Source organism: Bos indicus, chromosome 20 (genome assembly GCF_029378745.1).
Source record: "Bos indicus isolate NIAB-ARS_2022 breed Sahiwal x Tharparkar chromosome 20, NIAB-ARS_B.indTharparkar_mat_pri_1.0, whole genome shotgun sequence".
In the NCBI taxonomy this organism is placed as follows: Eukaryota; Metazoa; Chordata; class Mammalia; order Artiodactyla; family Bovidae; genus Bos; species Bos indicus.
The window spans coordinates 51,026,193-51,050,960 of record NC_091779.1 but is presented as its reverse complement, the minus strand read 5'-3'; the positions used below and the strand labels follow the sequence as shown (position 1 = coordinate 51,050,960).

Genomic DNA, 24,768 nt, shown 5'->3' with positions numbered 1-24,768 from the left:
GGAGGAAGAAAAGAAAGAAGAAAAGAGAGGGAAAAATAAGAGAGAAAGAGGAAAGATACATAGATGGTGAGCCATAAATACAACTTTTAAATGTCTTAGTATAACTTTGTGATATAACTTCCATTATTATTGGATACAAAGGGATATATACATGAGTTAAAATAGCATCTTTATACTGTGTTAGTTTGGAAGACTTTCAAGACAGACATTATTTTTTCAATGCAATTATAACTATTTTAATATACTATTAATACTATTTCTATTTTTTCTTTATCTTTTTTTTTTTACTAATTCAAAACCAAATTCTACTTGTACTTATTTAAAAAAAATAAAATTCTATTCGCACAGCCTTGACTTTTTGTGCATGTGTATTTATACACATACACATATATACATATGAACACACACAGCATATGTTGTTGTATTGCATTTCACATTATTACACTTCTCAGATAGTACACTTTGTTCAAACTGAAGGTTTATGCGTCTCTGCTCCAGCAAGTCTATCAGTGCCATTTTTCCAACATATTTGCCCATTTCCTGCCACTGGGTTACATTTTGGTAATTCTCCCAATTTAAAAACTGTTTTGTTATTATATTTTTATGGTGATCTATGATAAGTGATTTTCATAGTACTACTATGACTTGCTAAAGGCTCAGATAATGGTCAGTTGGCATCTTTAACAATAAAGTATTTTTTAATTAAAGTATGCACATTGTTATTTTAAATATAATTCTACTGTACGTGATAGATTAATGCATAGTGCAAACTAACATTGTGTGCTTTGGGAAACCAAAAAAGATGTGTGTGGCTCATTTGATTGCAGTGTCTGCTTTATTGCTGTGATCTAGAACTGTACCCACAATATCTCCAAGGTATTTATGTATATTGCAAAGCATATATTTTTATAGGTACATCTCTTTGGAACTTTAGTGTTTGTAGATTCATCCTGGTTTCTCTTAGTTGTTTTTTCAGTATTCTTCTATTTCATCACAATGATCCCCTCAAAAAAAAAAAAAAACCTGCAATAATGAATTGGTACAGTCACCTACTCTTTTTTTCTCCTCTTTAACAGTTTCTTGCTGATGAAGAGAATTGCACACTGCTGGTTAGTTTTACCACTTAAAAGTTGTTTCCCTTAAATCATATATATACATCTTGTTGGTTTTATTTCTCTGGAAAACACTAATAGAATCTGTATCAGATCAAACCAGCACAGAAGAATTTTTTTCACCTATACTTTTGAAATGGCATCTACAGGCTGGACTCATTCTTTTCTCATTTCTTCAAACTCTGGAGAAAATGATGAAAATCATTTTGACTACATTTACTTCTGATTCACTATCTGACAAAATCAGTAAAAGTGTTCCAGTCATTGTTTCGTCTGATCTGTAGAATTTGGCATTGTCACATGTTATTCTTAAAACTTTTTGAGAATGGCATTGAAACATGTATAATATCATATATGAAACAAGTTGCCAGTCCAGGTTCAATGCACGATACTGGATGCTTGGGGCTGGTGCACTGGGATGACCCAGAGGGATGGTATGGGGAGGGAGGAGGGAGGAGGGTTCAGGATGGGGAACATGTGTATACCTGTGGCAGATTCATTTTGATATATGGCAAAACCAATACAATATTGTAAAATTAAAAAATTAAAAAAAAAAAACATTTTTAGCTATATTTCCCGTAACTCTCTTTGTATTTTACTTCTTATTCATTAAATTGATCTATTCTTCATCTGCTTTGCAGTTAAAAATCAGGGTTCTCATATTTTCTCTGTAACTTTTCCTAGCTCATTACCACTTTATGTGATTACCACTTATGTGATTTTGACCACCATCTGTATACCAATCTCCTGATCCTGTATCTCTACCATAGGCCTCTCTTGTGCACTCTACGTTCATGTATCTAAACAACTGTGAGATACTTCACCTGGGCACTTGTAAGCAACTCTGGATATATAAGAGTGATCCTTTTATTTCTCACTCTAGAACCAAATCTATACAGGATACTAGCAAAACATAAGGCAGAAATCTGCATCATTTTGTTTTCCTTTTCCCTCTCATTCTTTACATGTGATTGTCCACTAATTTTTTTTGTCTCATCCTCCATATTCTCTTGAACAATGGATCTTGAAATTTTATTATCTATCTGCCTTTCAAATGATCAAATTTAATATTCCTTTTCCTTTATTACTCCCTAGGCAATTCTCCTGTAACCTTCTCCTACATATGTTTCCTATCTCCATGTCTGTTTTGGGGTCTCCAATGTGTCCTTTAAATGGATCACTGAGTGATCATTCTAGAACTGCAGTTTCTTCCATATGAATCTTCAACCAAGACACTTTGTGGATACTGACACCTTTAAGAACAAGTAGTACTGCCATGTTCAGCATAGTGATTGCAGTTCATAGTACTGTATTGCATATTTGAAGGTTGCTAGGGGAGTAAATCTTAAAAGTTCTCATCACAAGAAAAAAATATAACTATGCACAATGATAGATGTTAACTAGACTTATTTGGGAGATCATTTCAGAATGTGTACAATAGCAAAACACTATCTTGTACAGTGGGACTGCTATTTGTCAATTATATCTCAAATTTTAAAAAAATTAAATAAAAGAATAAGTATTATTAATCTTGACATCAGACTTGAGCCTCTGTACTTTCTCTATTTAACCTACTCTGAAACTTTCTATAACCTACTCTGAAACGTTGATTTCACACTCTCTGATTATTTTGAAATATAGCTATTGAGGCTCACCTTGCACTTTCAAGCCTGAGTGCTTATAAAAACGTTTCTTCAGACTATATCTTCCTAAAAACAAAGACATCTTTCAAGATTCATCTCAGGTACTTCATCAACTGTGAACCTTTTCTTGAATTTTTCTTTTAGGCATAGTCATAGACCTTTTGTCTCCACAACTCTTAATAGGATCTTTGTCATAGTACTTTTGACAGAGTATTAAAATTGTTTTTAGCTCCTAAGATGCTTGTATGATAATAAAATGTGATATTTTCTGGTGCCATGGACCTAAACTACCTGCTCTACCCAACTTAAAATCCAAGTTTCAGTATTTATTGGGTGTTGGGCCATGGGGAATTATTTAATTTTCCTGTGCCTCAGTTTTCTGATAAGCAAAATGGGGCTACCAATAATTGTCCTGATAGTGCTGTTGTGAAGATTACATGAATTTATGTAAGTAAAGAAATTAAAATAGTGCCCTAAGACACTCATTAAAACTTATCTGTTATAACTGAAATCTAAAGACATTGATACTTTACTCCCACAAGGCTTAACACTTTCTGAAATGATAATGCATTCTCAATTAGAAATATGTTGAATAAATGCCTCTCAAATTAGGGATTAGATATACTGCAATATTGAATCTTTATGCCATATGCCATATTAAATACTTTCATTTTAAGAATTTCTGCTAACAAGTTCTTCTGAATTGAGACAGAGGCACCCAATTATATTTGATGGTATAAGCAATTTACTCGTGTGTGTGTGTGTGTGTGTGTGTGTGTATGGGCCCGCACATCTGTGTGTTCCTTTAATGATACTTTTTTGAGGTGACTTTGAGCAATAAGTAATACATGCGTTAAACATGTTTGCTTATCAAATTAGTTTCTGTGTTGCTCTGCAATATGGTATTTTATACATATCCAGGTGTTGTAGCAAATTCAATATGTCTATTTGTAAAAAGCATTGGGTTTACCTCTGGACAACCTTGGGATTTATTTGTGTATTAAGTCATAGTCATTATAAGCAATGCCACAGTTTGGTCTTTCTTGAAACGATGTCAACAGTAACATCTGATCCTTTTAAATATTAAATATAACAGTTGTTGAGGCTAATATCCATTAAACCACTCACTCCCTCCTCATTAATTTCTACAGTAAGAAAATCTTTTAATCTTGAAGGTAGGGAAACTTTTTTTTTCCTCTCAGTAAGTGGAATTTCCTTGTTCTGGGGCTTCCCTGGTGGCTCAGTGGTAAAGAATCCATCTCTCAATGCAGGAGGCACAGGTTTGACCCCTGGTCCAGGAAGACCCCATGGAGAAGGAAACGGCAACCCACTTCAGTATTCTTCCCTGGAAATCCCCATGGACAGAGGAGCCTGGAGTGCTATAGTCCATGTGGGCTTAAAGAGTCAGATATGACTTAGCAACTGAACAATACAATATGTATGTTCTTGCTGCAAAGAAATATACATTAAATCTGAATCTCAATTATAGTGTTTCAGTTGACTATTGTGCTTGGCACTTGTGCATTTTCCTTTTCCTATAACACAGAATTCTATATTATTTATAGTACTGTGTTTTACTGTGAACTGTCTCAAGCCTTCTAGGAAGAGCAGGAGCACAAATATATTTATATATGTTTACACACTTACATATTATGGCTTGAACTGGCCCCAGTGTTATGATATTACTATTCCCATATCTAGAATCATCAAGACAGAGTTAATTAAACTTTAATTAGTTTCCATGTGGAAAGGAAATCTTGGAAACTGCTTTTTCATTTACATTAGAAACATACATTGCCTGAAAACCATAAGTTTTCATTATATTTTACAAATGGGGAGCCATGCATCTATGAAAATAATGTTTTAATTTCATAATGGATTAGATCTTAGACCTATTCCTTGCTAATCTATAAATACTGATTCATCTCTTAAATGATTTGGATGAATTCCATACTTTCATATCAATTATAAAAATAGAATTCAAGAGTATCAAACAAAACTTCTATAAGTAGTTCCTAGATCTTTTTAATCTTGTCCACTGGGAGGTGAAATTCTACTCTAGCTAGGATAGATTAAAAGTCAATTTCATTAAATTTTCAACAAAATGTCAACTTTCTCACCTCAAATTCTGGCAAGTAAAGGCTAAGGATCTGCTCTAATTAAAGTCAGAATGGCTGCTCAGCAGACATTTGCCAGGAACCTCAATGTGATGTCCAGCTTCCATCACAAGCAGAGTTGACATAACTGACACCCAAGAGACAAAAGTTCTAGAGGTATGCTTCCTCTCCATTTGTCTTGGATTTCAAAACCTGATCCTTATACTGAATTAATTCACAAGAAATTAGTGTACTATGACATAAAATTATCTTATCACAAAAACGTTTCTGATTTTTATACTCTTTGACATATCAAAGAATATTATAAGCAGAAACAATGTACAGTAACATCCAGGGGACATTCATGCTTTGGGGTGCTTCCCTTAAAAGTTTTGATGGCCTTTCTTGTGCTCAGGGCTATTTGTGGAGCAATGCCATCTGAGTGGGTTACCCTGGACTCAGTTGAAATTGGTTGGGCTCCAACAGACGGTTCTCCCCTTTATGGTTCTCCCTGACTTTCCACTCAATTTTAGGGTTCACCACGTACAATATGGACCTCAGAACTAGGGTCTGTGGAGTTGTCCTGGGGCAACAAGACTAGATTCTGATTCCTAGTAGCCAGCCTGACAAAGAGATTGCTCCTGCTAAATGGTAATGTATGTTTTTTGCAAGATCACTAAAATTTGGACTGTGAGAATGGTACTCAAAGATTGATTTGATGTGAATCATATTTTATACATAGATAGGTACCCCACAGAAAATATTTGCTCAGGGCCCCACATCAGTTCAGTTCAGTTGCTCAGTCGTGTCCAACTCTTTGCAACCCCATGAACTGCAGCACGCTAGGCCTCCCTGTCCATCACCAGCTCCCAGAGTTTACCCAAACTCATGTCCATTGAGTCAGTGATGCCATCCAACCATCTCATCCTCTGTCGTCCCCTTCTCCCACCTTCAATCTTTCCCAGCATCAGGGTCTTTTCAAATGAGTCATCTCTTTGCATCAGGTGGCCAAAGTATTGGAGTTTCAGCTTCAACATTAGTCCTTCCAATGAACACTCAGCACTGACCTCCTTTAGGATGGACTGGTTGAACCTCCTTGTAGTTCAAGGGACTCTCAAAAGTCTTCTCCAGCACCACAGTTCAAAAGCATCATAGGGCCCTATATACCCTAGTGCATTTGTGAAGAACAAATCTGACTCCATATTAGATCTATTTTTTTTTTTTATCTTTGTGCTTTGTTGCTTATACTTAGTAATACTGGCCCTGCACCATTTGCAAAAGAGTGCTGCCTATATCCTGAAATATGCACCATAGCCCATTTTCAAGACCTTGGCCTTTAAGAGTCCTTTCATATAGAGATAAAAACTTGCAGAATAGAGAATAACATTTGTCTTGGAGGTTTACAGGAACCTCTTGACCTTAGCTATGTGGACACCTGCAAGGACAAAGGATTCCTACACCAAGAAGTTTACAACTAAACACACCCTCCCTTCCCTCACCTTGCCTTTAAGAGTGCTTTGCTGAAACTTTCAGGAGTTCAAGTTTCTTTGGGAAATCACCTGTTTCCTTGCATGGCCCTGCAATAAAACTTTCTCTGCTCCAAATGTTAACATTTTAGTTTGTTCAGCCTCACTGTGCATCAATCACAGTGTTTGGTAACATGAGGGCAACCTGACTATGTGTTCATTTTCAATAAATGTTCTAGTTGAAGACCTTCCTCACTATATTATTCAATATTTTTAAAATACATTTCTAAGAGGTAAGTCTTAAAATCATAGGGCAAAGAATTTAGCTCTTAAATAAATTTGTTTCATTTAAGCCAGCATTAGAATCATAAGACTCATCATGTTTCTCATTAGTTTAGATTTTCACAAATCTCTAGGGGCTTTAATATTCCAGAGACATAATCTATTATACCAGTTTCCTAATACTATTTTGACTATGGTTTTCTATTTCTGCTTTAGATTTATTTTAAACTCTCTTCAAACATAAACATTATTTTGTTAAAACCATAGCAAAATCTTTTAGAAAGTTAAAAAAAAAAAAACCCTGGAATTAGCAACATGAAACTAAATAAAATATGCATTTTCCTGAAAAAGATTTTGGTGTCATTGATAAGCTCTATGATAGATATGGCTCCAAAGTTGATGTAAGAATAATAGCAGTAAAGCATAAATCTGTTGAAACACGTAGTTGCTACTTTGAGAAAAAAAAACAACTTTTTTTCTTTAACTAAGAGATTAAAATTTGCATATTGTGTTGAGATTGATGTGCATATATTTGGGTTCCAACATTTATTACTTTGGCCATAAACACCTTTATAAATACCTTACAAAACCTATAATAAAGAGGGTCTCCTGGTGGTCCAGTGATTGACAATCTACTAGACAATACAGGGAACTCTGGTTTGATTCCTGGTCCAGAAAGATCCCACATGCCACAAAACAACAAAGCCCACGTGCCTGCAATTACTGAGCCCATGTGCCCTAGAACCCATGCTCCACAGCAAGAGAAGCCGCAACAATTAGAAGTCAGCGAACCATGACTATAGACTAGTCCCAGTTGCCGCAACCAAAGTCTGCATGCAGCAGTGAAGCCCCAGCACAAAAAATGTTACACGTAAGTCATCCAGGACTAGAATATAAAAATGTAAAACTTTCAATAAATGTACCGTTATCATAATAAAATAAATAAAATAAAAAGAAAAAAAAGAGAGGAAAAAATTAATAAATAAATAACCTATAATAAAAAAATTACTTTAAAGAATAAGCATCCAAATTAAATACAGATCTTCAACTTAGACCAGAGCTACATCCCAATAAAACCACTGTCAATTGAAAACATTTTTAAGTCGAAATGCATTTAATACACTTATCCTACTGAATATCATTACTTAGTCTGACAGACTTAAACATTCGCAAAACACACTAACCAACAGTCAGGAAATCATCTAGCACAAAGCCTACTTTATAATAAGGTGCTGACTATCTCGTGTAGTTTATTAAATACTGTAGTAAAAGTGAAAAACAGATTGGCTGTGTAAGTATGGAATGCATATTGCTTTTGCAACATTGTAAAGTTTAAAAAAATCTTAAGTCAAACCACTGGAAATCTGGGACCATCTGTACCCCAGAACCACAATCTAAATGGTATAACCTATTTTTTAAGGGGAGGGAAATGTAGATATTCTGGTCATTCAAAGACATGAACAACTTAGAATACTTATGCCTCCTGATTTTTTCCTGTGTTTCTTGCTGGTAAACAATTCCAGAATGGATATGGCCAGTAATGTGCTATAGTAACACTTTTAGTTACATTTACACATGTTAACTTCATGACTTTGGTGAATAATGTCAAAAATAGGAATATAATATATACTAACTTCATTAAAATAACCAAGGAGAATTGAAGCAAAGAGGGATGAAATGATATTCCAAAGCTTACCCGGGTCATTGAGTCAGGAAGAGAAACCAGGTCTCTTGATCTCAATTCCAGTGTTCTACTCACTGGTTTGTTCAACTCCTGTGCAAAACATCCATACACAATACACAATGCATAAGCCCCCTCGCTATCAAGTTGTTGTCAAAAGAAACACTCATTACCTTTCCCACATACTGAGGCTCGGAGCCCATGTATTCCTCCAGCACAAAAAATTGATTCCATACCCAGCCACGTTTAACTCGGTGGAAATGTGATCGTTGTCCTGGTAGGTGGATAACATTCTCTCTTAGTTCTGTGGCTAAAGTCTGTTGTGGCTGAGGTTGAAGTGGTGTTAGGAGACCTCCATCAAACAGGACCCAGAGCAGCAGGGATAAACAGTTCCTTGTAAGCATTGGCAAAAGCTTTCCTACAGCAGAGTAATAAAAACTCCAGCACTTAATGTAGAATTGTGGAATCCAGGTTTGAGGTGTCTGTGGCCTCCACCACTTAGCTTTCTGTTTTATTGCAGAAATGATAATGCAGGCATTAATCCTTTTGATGAAAATGCTTCTGCTATATTATATTCCATCTAAAGGGACCTATAAAACAGATTAACAAAGATACATTAAATTGATAGAATTACATGATGATAGTCATCAAAACTCTCATTATATCTGCCAACATTGAAGGAAACAGAGAGAAAAGTCTTTAAAAGAATTATATTAGTAAATGATCACTGCTATTTAACCTGTTAACTTAGATAAAATGTCTAATCATTTTTTACTGACTTGAAAAAGTATGAGTCACAATAAAGCAAGTTTATCATAAATAGAAGCAATCATTTTTTAAATTTAATAACCATTTAAGAGTAAAACAGAGATCACTATTTTTTTTTTACTGAAGTATAGTTAATTTGCAATGTTTCAGGTGTACAACAAAGTAATTAAGTTAGACATATATATATATATATTCTTTTACATATTTTTCTATTATAGGTTATTATAAGAAATTGAATATAGTTCCCTGTGTTATATAGTAGGTCCTTATTATATGTTTATTTTATATACAGTATATTTTATCCTTTAAATTTAATCTCAAATTGCCAATTCATCTCCCTCCCTTTCCCCTCTGGTAACCATGTTTGTTTTCTAGAAAACAAAGTCCATGAGTCTATTTCTGTTTTGTAAATAAGTTCATTTGTATCACTTTTTTTAGATTCTACATATAAGGGATATTATATGATATTTGTCTTTCTCTCTCTGACTTACTTCACTTAGTATGGTTATCCCTTATTGCTGTTTAATCTCTAGGTCATGCCCAACTCTTTTGTGACCCCATGGACTGCAGCCTGCCAGGCTCCTCTGTCCATGGGATTTCCCAGGCAAGACAGTGGAGTGGGTTGCCATTTCCTTCTCCAGGGGATCTTCCAGACCCATGGATTGAACCCATGTCTTCTGCATTGCAGGCAGATTCTTATCACTGAACCCACTAGGGATATGTATGATAATTGCATTATTGCTGCAAATGACAGTATCTGATTCTTTTTTATGGCTGAATAAAATTCCATTGCATATGCATATCTACATATGTCACATTTTCTTTATTCATTCATGTCAATGGACACAGGTTGCTTCCATGTCCTGGTTCTTGTAAGTAGTGCTGCTATAGATCTTGGAAGGCATACATCTTGTTGAATTAGAATTCTTCACTGGGATTATGCTTTTTAAAGTGAACTGAGAGTAGGATTTCATAGCCTTAGGACAACTGACATTTGGGGTTGGATAACTCTTTGTTGCTGGGGGGCCAGCATGTACATTTTGTGAATCCTAGAAACACCACCTATCCTTCACTCAATAGATGAGAGTAGCATCCTCCCCCACTGCTAGTTGTGATAACCAAAAAATGTCTCCAGCCATTGCCAAATATCCCCTGAAAGGAGCAAAATAGATCAAGATTTAGAATCACAGATTTAGAGAATAAGGAAAAAACAAAGCAGTTTTAAAGAAACAAAAAATCATGAAGTTAGAGAATAGGAAGTATACGACCATGCATGAAAGAACATTCACTGGAAGGATTAATACTGAAGATGAAGCTCCAAAACTTTGGCTACCTGATGCAAAGAGCTGACTCATTGGAAAAGACCTTGATGCTGGGAAAGAGGAAAAGGAGAAGAGGATGGCAGACACTGAGATGGTTGGATGGCATCACTTACTCAACGGACATGAATTTGAGTGAACTCCCAGAGATAGCGGAGGACAGAGGAACCTGGCGGGCTATAGTTAATGAGGTTGCAAAGATTCAGACAGGACTTAATAATTGAGCAACAACAACAATGAAAGAATAACGTAAATTCGCTAAACGAAAATGATCTAAGATGTATGAAATTGAGAAAAATGTCAGATGGCTTTATAAGGCTTTATAAGCTTTAATGTTTAAAAAAATGCTTCTCTAGTCCTGGCATACTAGAAATACTGGGATACAGAGGAATTATTTCATATATGTGTGTGACTCAAAGCAACCTTGAATCAGTATCAGATGGATAATCTCTACTTTGCATTTAGGTAAAACTGAGCTTTCAACATTTTCCTTACAACAAACACTTTTTTTCATTCACTTATCTAAGGTTTGAACAGCTAAGATGTACTAGGTTCTTTGTAATACAGTAGGTAAGGAAACAGACATGATTCTTACCTTTTCTTAAATCAGGAATGGAAAACAAATATAGTCAAATACATAAATGAGGGCAAATTTACCAATGCTGTGGGAAAAGAAAAGCAAATAGAATATCCTGATGGCAAAATTTAAGTGGTCAGAACTTAAATTAGCAAAAGTCTGCCATAGGTAAAAATTGCAATGAGAATTAAAAATAAGAGCTATGTTATATTCTTCAAGCAGCAATGGAAAAAGGTGGCTCCAGCCAGGGAAGCTTCACACATTGGCACTAGGGGAGCATTGCCCACAGCCTTCTCAGAGGTTTCCAAAGGTCAAGAATGTCAGAAGTCAGAAATCATATATAGTGCTTCCAAAACAAGACAACTAAAATAAAAATCAACTTATGTTTAATCACATGCCTATAAAACAGGGCATTTTGTCAACCTTTCGGTTGCAATTTGGTTTAGCGATTTTTCAGCTAGATATAATATAAAGTATAATGCATTCTTTACATATATTCAAAAGGAAAAAATGTGGAAGCAATTCACTGAAGATAAGATGTGAGATGGGGAGGGTCTAAAAGTTATACTCTGAGAGCATCCTACAATGACTCTCAAAAGGAGAAATAAAGTAGGATCTATTTTTTTTCTCTGGCCTAAAGGGATGCACCTGTTAGCTACCAGCAAAAACATGAACTGTATATATTTTATTGCATCCTTTCATTCTGGCAAAATAATGTTCATAAAAAGTTAACAGACTTATATTGTCCAATATGGGAACCACTAGCCATATGTGGCTGTGGAGTTGAAATTTGGCAATTCGATATTGAGATGTCCTCTAACTTTTCAATTATATACCACATTTCAAAAAATTACTACAAAAAATAAGAATGTAAAAGATCTCATTATTGATTTCTACATTTATTTTTTGTTGACATGCTAACAGTTTGGGTAAAGAAGGTTTGTTGTTCACTCGCTAAGTTATATCTGACTCTGTGATCCCATGGACTGCAGCATGCCAGACTTCTCTGTCCTTCACCATCTCCCAGAGTTTGCTTAAACTCATGTCCATTGAGTGGGTGATGCCATCCAATCATCTCATTCTCTGTTGACCTCTTTTCTCCTTAGCTCAATCAGAAGGTTAAATAAATATAAACTATTACATTAATTTGACCTATTTCTTTTCCTTTTTTAATATGATTACTAGAAAATTACAATTATAGATGCAGTTTGCATTTGTGACTTGCATTGTTCTCTACCATGTAGCACTGACTTAAATAAGAGTTTAAATCACAACTGTGATTTCTACTTAAGTCATATATATTTTAATATTCAGAATAGAATATCTAGCACATCATGTTTGTATGACAATATATTGGGATGTCAGAGGAAATTTGCAACTATATGCATTAAGCCTGTGTAAAAATAAGGCACATATTTTCCTCAGCTGTTTTCAAGTTTAAATTACTGACATCTAAAGTGTTTGAATTCTTGAACTTTCTGTTTTGCCCATGTTTCTTCCCCTACTCATGTCAATCTGACCCTTGGCATTTACAGAACAAATGGGGAGATAAACATAAGTAGAAAAGATGGATAGCAGGAACTCTAACTTTCCATACCTAGTCTAGTGCATATAATTAGGTTGTCTTTTTGCCTTTGTGCTTCATTGATTTTTTTTTTTTCTCCTCCACTTTTTTTGGGGAGGTGTGAGGTATAAAAATTCAAATTTTAGTGAGTATTGACTCCTAAAGTTATTTCTTTAAACAAGTGTCTTTTTATTTTACATCAGCGATTTTTGATATTGGACAGGTAGCTTTTTCCATCATCAGCATCATCAGTATAGGTCCAGCTACCCATTACCCTTGAAAGCTGAGGATCCGAAATCTATTTGGACCTCCTTTTAAAGGAGTCTTTCAGAAATTCTAATTAGCTCATGGCTTCCCCCTTTGTTACCCAAGAATCCTTGCTTATTTAAGGGGATTAGCTCATAAATTATTGATAGTTGAAGAAGAATATGAAAGTAACATAGAAAGAATGTTTTTTATAAGCTAATTCCGTAACACCTTAAAGATTAACATCACCAAAAACAGCCTCTAAATGCAAAACATTGTCATGAGGCTGAAGTTAAATGGAGTCACACCGTGGTACAACATCCCCCCATTTCCCTCACCTGGTGCCCATGTCTTGTTCTATCCTTTGACTCTCTCCGGACACATATTCTACCCATCCCACTGTATTCTTCTACTTTTTCATGCATTCCCCTTTATTTCCCTCTTTCTCTAAGTAGACTGATCCTTACTCATATCTCTGCCATCAAATTACTTTCTCTTTTTTTGTTACAATGCATTTTTATATTTAGAGGAATATTTATGAACAGTTTTGCTGTTATTTTCATTAGGATGGTGATGGTTAGGATTGACCATACAGGTCTGAGAGATATGCACATAATCTTATCCTTTGCCATGAATGTTGCTGGTTTGATATGAATTCTGCAGAAGGCAAAGCTTTTTAGGAACTCAAATACCACACTGGAGTGGAAAGATCTGTAATTAACATTGTAAAGTCTTCTCTCTGCTCACTGGGGATGTAACATATAGACCGATGATTATAGTTAATGCTGTAGTGTATGTCTGGAAGTTGTTAAGAGAGTAGATCTTAAAAGCCAGGCCTTTTATGATATTCATGAGCCTAACAGTTCATGAACTTCACAATCTCCCTCTGCATCACTCTAGACCCTGGCCATTCTCTCCTTCTCTCAAACCCTTTATTGATAAATGATATTAACAACATAATAAGTTGTATTACAGGTGTATTTGTATGATTATTTTTCCAGTTGTCTGAGTAGAGTGACAAAGGGCTAAGAGAGTAGCAATGATGACTCTATTGTCAGCCGTTCTCAGCTGTTCTCTTCCTGGCATCCACAATGACACATGGTAAGTACCAAACACACATTTGTTAAGTGTGAGTGAGTAAGTCATTGAATGATGGTATCTAACTTTTATTGAAAACTTACTATGTTCCATATACTGTTATGTGTTCTGTATCAGTACAATTGTTCTGTGAAGGAGGATCTATTATACCCATCTGACAGATAAAACAGAGAAACAAAGAATCTAAATGACTTGATGGTTATCCACAGACAAGCACATAGGCAGTGTGTTTGAATCCGGGCAGTCTGACTCAGGAGCCCATGCCTTTAGATTCTATTCTACACTATACAATGAATCCATAAATAGATGAGAATTTCAAGGGCTTCAAATCCCAGCAAGATAATGAATATGAGCTTAAAGACCTGAGTTCAAAATTCATTTTCCAAGTTGAGTACATATTTCAATATTGGGCAGCATAAACTTTCTTAGACTCACTTAGATCTTCTGTGAAATTAGAAGATCTGAAGCAATCAGGTCAATATAGTTCCTCTGAAGTTAGGAGGTTCAGGAATCCCAGCCCTCACCCAATTATGTGTGAAAATAGACACATAATTCTAGGCATAGAAGGATAAAAGAAAATAAAAAACTGTAATTGACAAGGTTGCTGAGCTAACAGGATTACATGGTGACTGAAAATTCAAAAACTGCACAATAGTCCTGCTAATCCACGCAGCAAGGTGCTGGACAGACCAGGTGACCCGAAGCTGACAGGAAGATAAGGTCTTTTCCAGCTGTCCAGCTTCTTCCCTCTTAGACTGAACTGGGGGTGCCATCCTTATGTCAATCACATAAGTGGTCAGCGTGTGGGACCAAAGTGAAGACCCTGAATTCGGGAGTCACTTCCAGTACTGGTATAGTTGCATGCGAAGTCACTTCAGTCATGTCAGACTCTTTGTGACCTTATGAACGGTAACCTCCCAGACTCCTCTGTCCAAGGGATTCTCCAGCAAGAATACTGGAGTGGATTGCCATGTACTCCTCTAGGGAATCTTCCTGACCCAGGGATTGAACCCACATCTCTGATGTCTCCTGTATTGGCAGGCAGGTTCTTTACAACTAGCACCACCTGGAAAGTCCCTTGGTATAATTAAAAAAGAAAAAAAATAATAAAATAAGTAAAAAAGATAGGCTTTGGAACAAGAGAGGTCTGAGGACTAATTCCTAATGAAGTCATAGCATAGTTCTATGCTAAGTAACTGTCTGTTAGCATTTGAATTGTGGAGGTGCAATCAACAATATTCTTATGTCTGTACAGCTATCTGCATGAAGAAATACAGTATATGCTAATCTCATCACTCAATTAGAACATGTGTACACTTGTATTTCCTAACTCATATTATCACATTATGATCCTAAAATCCACTCCAAGACTATAATATTGCGGTGCTTTAGTTAAGAGGGGGCAGATATTATTTTCAGTGGATGATGCCACTCCCAGCAGATCTCAGCCTCCAGCAACAGTTGTCAGCCAGGGAGCTTTTAAAGTGTTATATCACAACAAATGTAATGCAAGGAGATTGAAGGACTCCAGTTCTTAAGCGAAAGAGGAACAACTCCCCCGGGTATGAAATGTAACCAAAATTACAAGGAAAAACTATGTGGAGTCACCAACCTGGGTACACTTGCCCCGATACCAATGGTGCTGTTGTAAGAATAATAGAGCCTTGTTCTGAGGTGTCAGCACCCTATGGAAACATGTGAACTTTAAAGAAGACGTATTTGTTACAAAGAACATCACCAGAGATGCATTTTATTCCCTATACTGGATTTCAGGCATAGTGTTTAAAATTTTATATTTGTCTATTATTCCTAAACTTTTGTGGAGCCAAAGTGGCTTTCCAAAGACTTTCCAAACCCGCAGATGAGTCTCTGGAGCCAAACATTGCTTTTAGCAGAAGGGGAATTTTAAACCACGGTCATATATCAAAGCCGGTGGATACTCAGATGTGAAATACCCACTGGCAGCTTTTCCATTGTGTGTGTTAAAAACTGAGAGATACCCAAAGGCTATGGGTTCTTGTAGTTTTGTTTTTTGGGTGTGCTTGCTTTTTAAATTTTGGGTGTGTTTGCTTTTAAGAATACTTCTGAAAAGGGGTCTATTATATGTGAATTACTCTGAAACTGTATTACAAGATGTCTTATTAGGCTGACAGATACAAGTAGTTCTCAACTGTGTGTAACATTCTAAGGCTAACTGCAAAATGGGTAACTCTTTAATAGTGACTATGACTATGAATTAATTTCTCAAGAGTACTTGTTAAATATTTTACATAACCATGATTTACACATTTGTATAAAATATAATTTGCATTTTATATAAAAATAAATAATTTATATTTGTATAAACTTTACATATATCTAAGTACCCTCTGTTTTGGTATATGACCATATTGTTCATGCTTAGTCACTCAGTTGTGTCTGACTCTTTGCGACCCCGTGGGTTACAGCACATCAGTCTTCCCTGTCCTTGACCATCTCCTGGAGCTTGCTCAAAATGCCATCCAACCATCTTGTCCTCTGTCATCTCCTTCTCCTCCTGCCTTCTATCTTTCCCAGCATCAGGGTCTTTCCAACGAGTTGTCTCTTGGGATGCCTTGGAGATGAGCAAATATCCCTACCACATCTCTGTTGGTCCTAGTAAGCCCACACCAAAAGGAAAGTGTAAACTCTTTCAGGTGCAGTAAAACCGTAACCCCAACTTTCCTATTTTACAAATGACACAAATGAGTAGAGAAATACTGGTGGTAAACCCCTTTCATTCTCTTTTAGAAGTGAAATAAGGATGCTTGAAGGTAATAAATATTTTATGATTTTGATTTGTGAAGTTCATTAATCCTTGCCCTCTAACTTATCCTGGTGGCTCAGATGAAAAAGAGTCTGCCTGCAATATGGGAGACATGGGCTCTATCTCTGGGTTGGGAAGATCCCCTGGAAAAGGAACTGACAACCCACTCCAGTATTCTTGCCTGGGAAATCACATGGATGGAGGTGCCTGGCAGATTACAGTCCATGGAGTTGCAAAGAGTCAGACACGACTGAGCGACTTCACTTTCACATTCTCTGACTTATCCAGACCCTACTCTTTACTCTATATAGTACTTGTACACAGTGAAAGTGAAATTGTCAGTCGTTCAGTCACATCCAAATCTTTGTGACCCCATGAACTGTAGCCTGACAGGTTCCTCTGTCCATGCTGTTGTTCAGTCAAGAATACTCGAGTGGGTTGCCATGCCCTCCTCCAGGGAATCTTCCCAACCAAAGGATCAAACTTGGGTCTCCTGCATTGCAGGCAGATCCTTTACCTTCTGAGCCACCAGGGAAGCTACATATGTACACAATAAATATGCTGTAAATATATAGTATATATGCTACTTATATAGAGTAAATGATACTGATACCTCCAATAAGCTAAGAAAAAATATTATGGGAAAAGAAGAGAAACTCAACACGGGCATCTTTCCAGTATGGATGACAAGGAATACAATCTCTCTTTCCCTCTCAGAAGAGAGATTTGAGTACACATTTACTTTCATGGTATGGTTTCAACTGCACTGTTAGAACACTCTTGATGTCATGTCCTGAAATGGCACTTTACCTCTTTGATCTTCCTCTGAAAAACCAGTAACAATAGTCTTATCATGAGAAATACATTAGACAAGTCCTGACTGAGTGACATTTTCTAAAATGCCAGAGCAGTACTTTTCAAAACTTTGAATGTCATCAAAAACAAGGGAAATATGGAAAGCTATCATGGGCAAGAGATGCCTAAGGAATCATGAAAAGTAGATGTAATAGTTGAGATTTTGGAACAGGAAAAGGACATTAGGTAAGAACTTGGAAAATTGAATAAACTATGAACTTTAGTTATTAATAATGTGTCAATATTTGTTATTTAATTGTAACAAAATCTTCATGCTAATATAAGATATTATCTTAGAGGTATTGGTTATTTGTGTGTTCTCTGTACTACTGAATAGTATTCTCAATACTATGGAAATATTGTTTCAATATTTCTGTAAATTTAAAGATGTTCAAAGATAAAGTTTATTAAAAAAAAAGGGGGGGAATCCAGAAATTCAGTAATGATGATATTTAAACAGAAGGGCAAAGGGAATCTCCAGCGCAAAAGAATGGAAAAAAGAACAATTCCAAGAGGTATTAATACCAAGGAGGAGAAATTAATGGATTAAAACAAATGATTTGCATGTTTTTAAATGACAGAGAAAAAGTCATGCTTCTTCTTAAGTATGTTGATGAAATAATGATTAATATAAAAAAGAGGCAATTATTCATTCCTAGAAAATAAACAAAATATGATTAGAAATGTAACTGAATTGTATTACAACAAGATTATATTAAAAAATGAGGCTACACCTTTTGAGGCATTTTGAGCTTACTTATTTACCACATGAAACAATACCCTGATGCAAATATTCACAAGAAATATTTGGTTAATAGGCTTCAGCACAAAGTCAGTTCTTAAAAGAGTGAAAAATCTGGCTTAAAACTCAACATTCAAAAAACTAAGATCATGGTATTAGGTCCCATACTTCATGGCAAACAGATGGGTAAGCAATGGAAATAGTGACAGACTTTCTTTTCTTGGGCTCCAGATCACTGCAGATGGTAACTGCAGCCTTGAAACTAAAACATGCTGGCTCCTTAGAAGAAAAACTATGATCAAACTAGACAGCATATTAAAAAGCAGAGACATTACTTTGCCTACAAAGGTCCATCTAGTCAAAGCTATGGTTTTTCCAGTAGTCATGTATGAATGTGAGAGTTGGACTATAAAGAAAGCTGAGTGCCAAAGAATTGATGCTTTTGAACTGTGCTGTTCGAGAAGACTCTTGAGAGTCCCTTGGACTGCAAGGAGTTCCAACCAGTCCATCCTAAAGGAGATCAATCCTGGGTGTTCATTGGAAGGACTGATGCTGAGGCTGAAATTCCGGTACTTTGGCCACCTGATGGGAAGAACGGACTCCTTGGAAAAGCCCCTGATATTGGGAAAGATTGAAGGCAGGATGAGAAAGGGATGCAGAGGATGAGATGGTTGAACGGTATCACAACTTGATGGACATGAGTTTGAGCAAGCTCCAGGAGTTGGTGATGGACAGGGAAGCCTGGCGTGCTGCAGTCCATGGGGTTTCAGAGTCAGACATGACTGAGTGACTGAAATGACTGACTTTCTAAAAGACACAGGAGACATTTACATGGAATAATGGGATAAGATCAGGAGAAAAATAACTTCTTCAGAGTTCTGTTCAGAGCATCTGCGCTCAGTTGCTAATTTGTGTCAGACTCTTTATGACCCCATGGGCTATAGCCTGCCAGACTCCTCTGTCCATGGATTTTCCAGGAAAGAATACTGCAGTGGGTTGGTGTTTTCTCCTCCTGAAGATCTTCGTGAACCAGGAATCAGACCCAATTCTCTTGAGTCTCCTGCATTAGCAAGAGGTTTCTTTACCACTGCAGCACCTGGGAAGCCTCTATTCAGAGACTGCCTTGTAAATGATGGAAATTTTTGTAATGGTAATAATTCAAGGGCTGGAAATAATAGGATATCCATTTTTTTTTTTTTTTTACCAATTTCATGATGCCTGGAAGGAAGTAGGAGGTCTTAAGTTGGAAAATAGTTTGGATTCTTTTATTGCATTGAAATTCTGTATCAACAAAATAAGGGAAAATGCTTAGCTCTGACAGATTGAGAAAAATGTACAAGAAGCCAGACACTAGGGACTGATGGATAGCTGCTTAGACAATCAGCTTAGAGTAAGACTGGATTAAATCCCAGTTCTAGAAAAAGAGCCAAGATTGTCCAAAGGATGTTAAACTTCATCACACCCCTGAGTAGTCTTCCTGAATTTTCAATTATATGGGGCTAGTCAGTACTAGAAGGGGGGAAAAAAGGAAATTACAACATGTACATTCTGTGAGTAAAACTATATAGGGTATGGAATTCTATACTTCAGAATAGCACATTGAGGAGTTCAGTAGACACTCTTCAAAGCAAAACAGCAATTTTACTAAGAAAATTATTTAAAAACAATCACTCAAAATTGCTAGAAATTGTCTTGCTGCTGCTGCTAAGTCGCTTTAGTCGTGTCTGACTCTGTGCGACCCCATAGACGGCAGCCCAAGCATATACAATAAACACAGAAACATTCATTTGAGTAACTCTACTACATTTTGGTGGGTTTCCCAGGTGTCTCGGTGGATATAGAATCCTCCTGTAATGTAGGAAACACAAGAGATGTGAGTTCGATCCCTGGATCAGGAAGATCTCCTGGAGGAAGGCATGACCACCCATCCCAGTATTCTTGCCTGGAGAATCCCATGGACAGAGGAGCCTGGTGGGCTACTGTCCATAGGGTCACAAAGAATTGGACATGACTGAAGCAACAGGGCACACACACACTACATCTTGGTAATAACAGAAAGAGTCTGTGACATTGAGCCATGACCTGCTTTCTTAGATGATATTATTAAATGTACATGTTCCAGGTTTGTGTTACAGAAGCTCTCTGCTTTGGGCAGAAACAGCCAGAAAGCTGAAGCCTCCTACTTTGCCCAGCTCCTAATCTCAAGCTTGGATTTCATCTTGGGAGGAAAAAGCTGGCAGTAGCATTTCCATAGCGTGAGGCCATGCCCTACAGGAAGAGCAGATGCAGGTTCTCACTGTCGCAGAGAGACAGTGAGTAGGTATTGTTCCCAAGGGAAAGGAAGGCCAAAAGCATAAACAGCTCCAGGGCTGCACCTGAGAGGACACTTTATTTCAAACAGAACATGAAGTCCTTGTCTAAAACTGCTGTGGACAATGATGGTGATATTGTGCATGCATGCTAAGCCACTCAGTCAAGCCTGGTTCTTTGCGACCCCATGGACTGTAGCCTGCCAGGCTCCTCTGTCCATGGCATTCCCCAGGCAAGAATACTGGAGTGGGTTGCTATGCCCTCCTCTAGGAGATCTTCCCAACCTAGGGATCAAACATGCATATCTTATGTCTCCTGCACCAGCAAGCGAGTTCTTTATCTCTAGTGCCACCTGGGAAGCAAAGAATTTTGTAAGTCTATGACACAAGCAAAATGGAAGAGCAGCCAAGAGTTTAATAGCAAGAACCAGGAAAAGGGCAACAAAGAGGAGCCCTTTGGGATCAGTCAACTCTGGGAAGTAGAAAGGTGTGCATATGTGCTAAGCTGTACTCATCCCTAGAGATTACTGCCAGGATAAACCAGATATGAAGGAATTCCCTAGGCTGCACTCAGACCATCAACATGGACAGGTGTGGGTGCAGGGTAGAGGGGTGGTTCACTGGCACAAGGAGCTTAAATACAACTCATACCAATCATCTCTTGCAATCATGGAGAATGTGTGTATTCCCATTTCTGTGCCCTCGTAGAAGTAATTAGAGGCAGAATCATTTAGGTATCAGGTTGCACCTAAACATGGAGCAAAAAAGTACAAATTCATTACTCAGTAATGGCAGCTTACAAGTCACACAGATATCCAGTGGTAGAGGGCAAAAGTCTGACCATCTAAGAGGCTGCAGCACAGTCACTGGCCGATAGGTGGCTTCTGCTAATGCAGGACCGATACCATAGGGAGCCAGGTTGAAAGATGCACAGGAGCAAACAAACATGAACAGGCACATCAGACGCCACACGTTTTGTGGAGGTAATATACTTTTCCAAATAAGTTCACCTAAGTCACTGAACAAATAAATGCCCAAGCAAACAACACCAAGAGCAAATGCCAGGGGAGGGGATTAGAACTTCAATAACTACTGCTGTTACAATATATTACGTATAAAGTCCACTCTTCAGCCCTTACAAAGGAACATGTAACTGTGACCCACACATGGGGGGTAAAAAACAGAGAAATTAGCCTTGGAAGGGGCTCAGACGGTGAACTGAGGAAGCAAAAGCTTCAAAGTAGCTACTGTAAACATGGCTTTAGAGTTAATAGGTGTCCACTATATACAACCTGGGGGCCAATTTACAGGATCTATCTTTGCCTCATTTCTGCAGCAGCAAGCAACGGAATATTATTTGGGCTGAAAATAATAGAATACTGATATATGCTGCAACATTGATGTACACTGAAAACATAGTGCAAAAAGGAAGACACTAGCCACAGAGAGACCACGTGTTGCATGAGTTTAATTCATATGAAATGTCCAAACTGCAAATATATAAAAACAGAGAGTAGATTAGTGGTTGCCTAAGGCTGGTACTTGAGGTAAAGTGTGAGGATTGATTGCTAATGTGTTTGGGACTTCTTCCAGAAAGTACAGAACAGATCTAAAATCAGATTGTGATGATGTTTGCATACTCACGTGAATATACCAATAAAACACTGAATTGCATAGTGCAAGTGGGTGAATTGTGTGGTATGGAAATAATATCACAATAAAACTATTACCAAAATACAGACACAGACACAAGACAAGCACAAATGACCAAATGGAGAATTTCACAGCCAAGATTTTGGACTGGATTTAGGGTACCTGAAATTGTCTTTGTTTCCTGAAATAAATTGAATCAAGTGGAGTCACAAGGCACCTGCTAATAGATTTTTACATGATAGTGGTCAGCCTCTACCCCAGTACTCACCTATGACTTGTATTTGAGACTATGTTCACTGATTTACCACTGCTACTAAACTGGGTTTCATCATGACCACCTAAGTATTATGTACATCCTTTGGATGGTTACAGAAATTCATCGGTGCTGGAGATAGTCCCATGTTTTCTCATTTACACTGCATTCTGATTCAGTGGGGTATACTGTTAATGTATGATTTTCTTCCAACACACAAAGGTAGTATAGTGCATTCTTTCAAATGGTGGCGTTGAACTTGAGTAAAAGAGAGGTCTGAATCCATGCCTAGACTTACTTGCCAGACTAAGCCTTGAAAGCACCCTCACTGATATCCTAGGCAACCTGATCCAGTGTAAGCAAAAGAGCCCTTGGGTTGCAAAAATAGACACCATTCTAATCTTTATGGAGAACCACAAAGACTTAAATAATACTACTATTAATGGAGTGAAGAGTTTCACTCACCAGAATCCCAGAGGGAACAAATTCAGTACAAAATGAGGCTGAGATTAGCACAAACTATATTTTTAAGAGGAATGCTTTAAGGAAGAAAGTATTGACTACAAGACCATCATGACAGTGAGGAGACACCGTGGGCTGAAGGTAGGTGGGCCTGGGGAGGGCAGAAGGGAATAGGGAAGGAGATTTTGGAGATGGGTTTTCATTTGGAGGATTTTAGTTGGCATAAAAAGGCATTAGGATGGCCAGCCTCATATCAGAACACACAAATAATTAAGGCTATAAAACTATTGGATTTCTGAAAATCAAGAAAATATATTATCTCTAATTAAAAAAAATGCTTCTATGTACTGACTAATTTTAAAATGAGTTTCTGACTCCTAAACCTTATATGAAATACTAGAGAAGTTTTCTTGCAAATTATTTGATGGATAATGAGGGATATATTCAGGTTCATAAATTAATATCAAATTTTAATTTTTCAAATAGAAAAATAGTGGGGGTTGGAGAGGAAAAGGAAGAACTATCACAGGAAAAGAAAAACAATGAGCAGCACATATTCTCTAAATCCGTAATTCCAGACAATACTGAGATTGTACAAAGTTTGCAAGATTATTTTTTCCTAGAATTACCTCAAATTCTTCTCTGTCTCTTAATGCACCTAATTACAAAGCTTCAAATGAGAATCATCAAAACTTTTCTGTAACTCTCTTTAAAGTCTTCTCCATATTGCTATGGTGTCTCTGCTATATGCCACATTATAATTTTTTCACTTATAAAACCCACACTACGAAAATATATATTTATTTAAATTATAAATTACTGTATTGCCCTCCTGATATATTAAAATATCATTGTATAATACATCATGGCCCTTCTGACTTCCATACGCTACAGGACATAAATGGATTTTCTTCTTTGGGGAACCACTCTACAATTTAACTTATCAAAATATATTTTATTTATAATTCAATTATTTAACCAGTTGAAGGATACATATTATTTACCAAGGTGCCAGCTGTGTATGTGAAATTTATTCTTGATCCCTTTTGCAATAGTATTTTACTGTAGAGTATTACTTCCATAGTATGCCATTAGTTTTGTTATAATAAATAATCACTGATATTTGATTATGAAAATTACATATTCCCTCTGTACAGCAATGTGAAAATATGGCATAAAAATAAAATCACTTATATTAACATCTGGATTTTTGCTCATTCTTCAACATACAAATATTTATTTACCACCTAGTATTATCCAGGCACAATTTTAAACACTGCAGCCTGTCACTGAACAAATGGACACAATTTTCTATCTACATCGTGCATTCACTACCGAAATAATAAAAATAATGCTGATGTATTAATAATTATTTGAATATTTTATTCCCATATTTAAAATATTGCTTATGTGTTGTATGTTAATGTATGCTACAATGGGAAATTTGGAATTTATTTACAAGATTGTAGAGCACTACATTCATTTTTCTTCTATTTGCAGATTTCTAATTTTATTAATATCAGTATCTCATTAGAAAACTTATAATGCAAAATTGATTCATATTTTTCCAGAATATAGAAGCATAGTGTGTCCAGTGTTTCTATGGACAATTGCCCCATAACCTTAAACTTCCATATGCCAAGAAAGATTTCCCACTTTTCTGAGAGTTATTAAATATAAATGGAGACAGTCCAAATGAAAGTAAATAGAAGAGAGATTGTCAAAAAGTGAGGCCTGTGAAGAAATCACAGAAAAGATATTTTTTAGCTTTTTTAAATCTCATAAATCAAAGGAAGTGGTAAACCATTAATTCCAAAAGATTACATACAAATGATGTAATTCTATAAACTATAAAGA

At 36.5% G+C, this 24,768-nt stretch overlaps 1 protein-coding gene across 1 annotated transcript in view; it reads right to left on the bottom strand.

Moving 5' to 3' along the window:
• CDH12 (cadherin 12) overlaps positions 1–24,768 on the bottom strand; it is a 481,738-nt gene that overhangs the window by 332,628 nt on the left and 124,342 nt on the right. The window contains exon 2 of the mRNA XM_070774812.1: positions 8,454–8,870. Within this exon, the coding sequence (XP_070630913.1) occupies positions 8,454–8,684 (231 nt within the window). The 5' untranslated portion in view covers positions 8,685–8,870. The remainder of the gene's footprint in view (positions 1–8,453; positions 8,871–24,768) is intronic.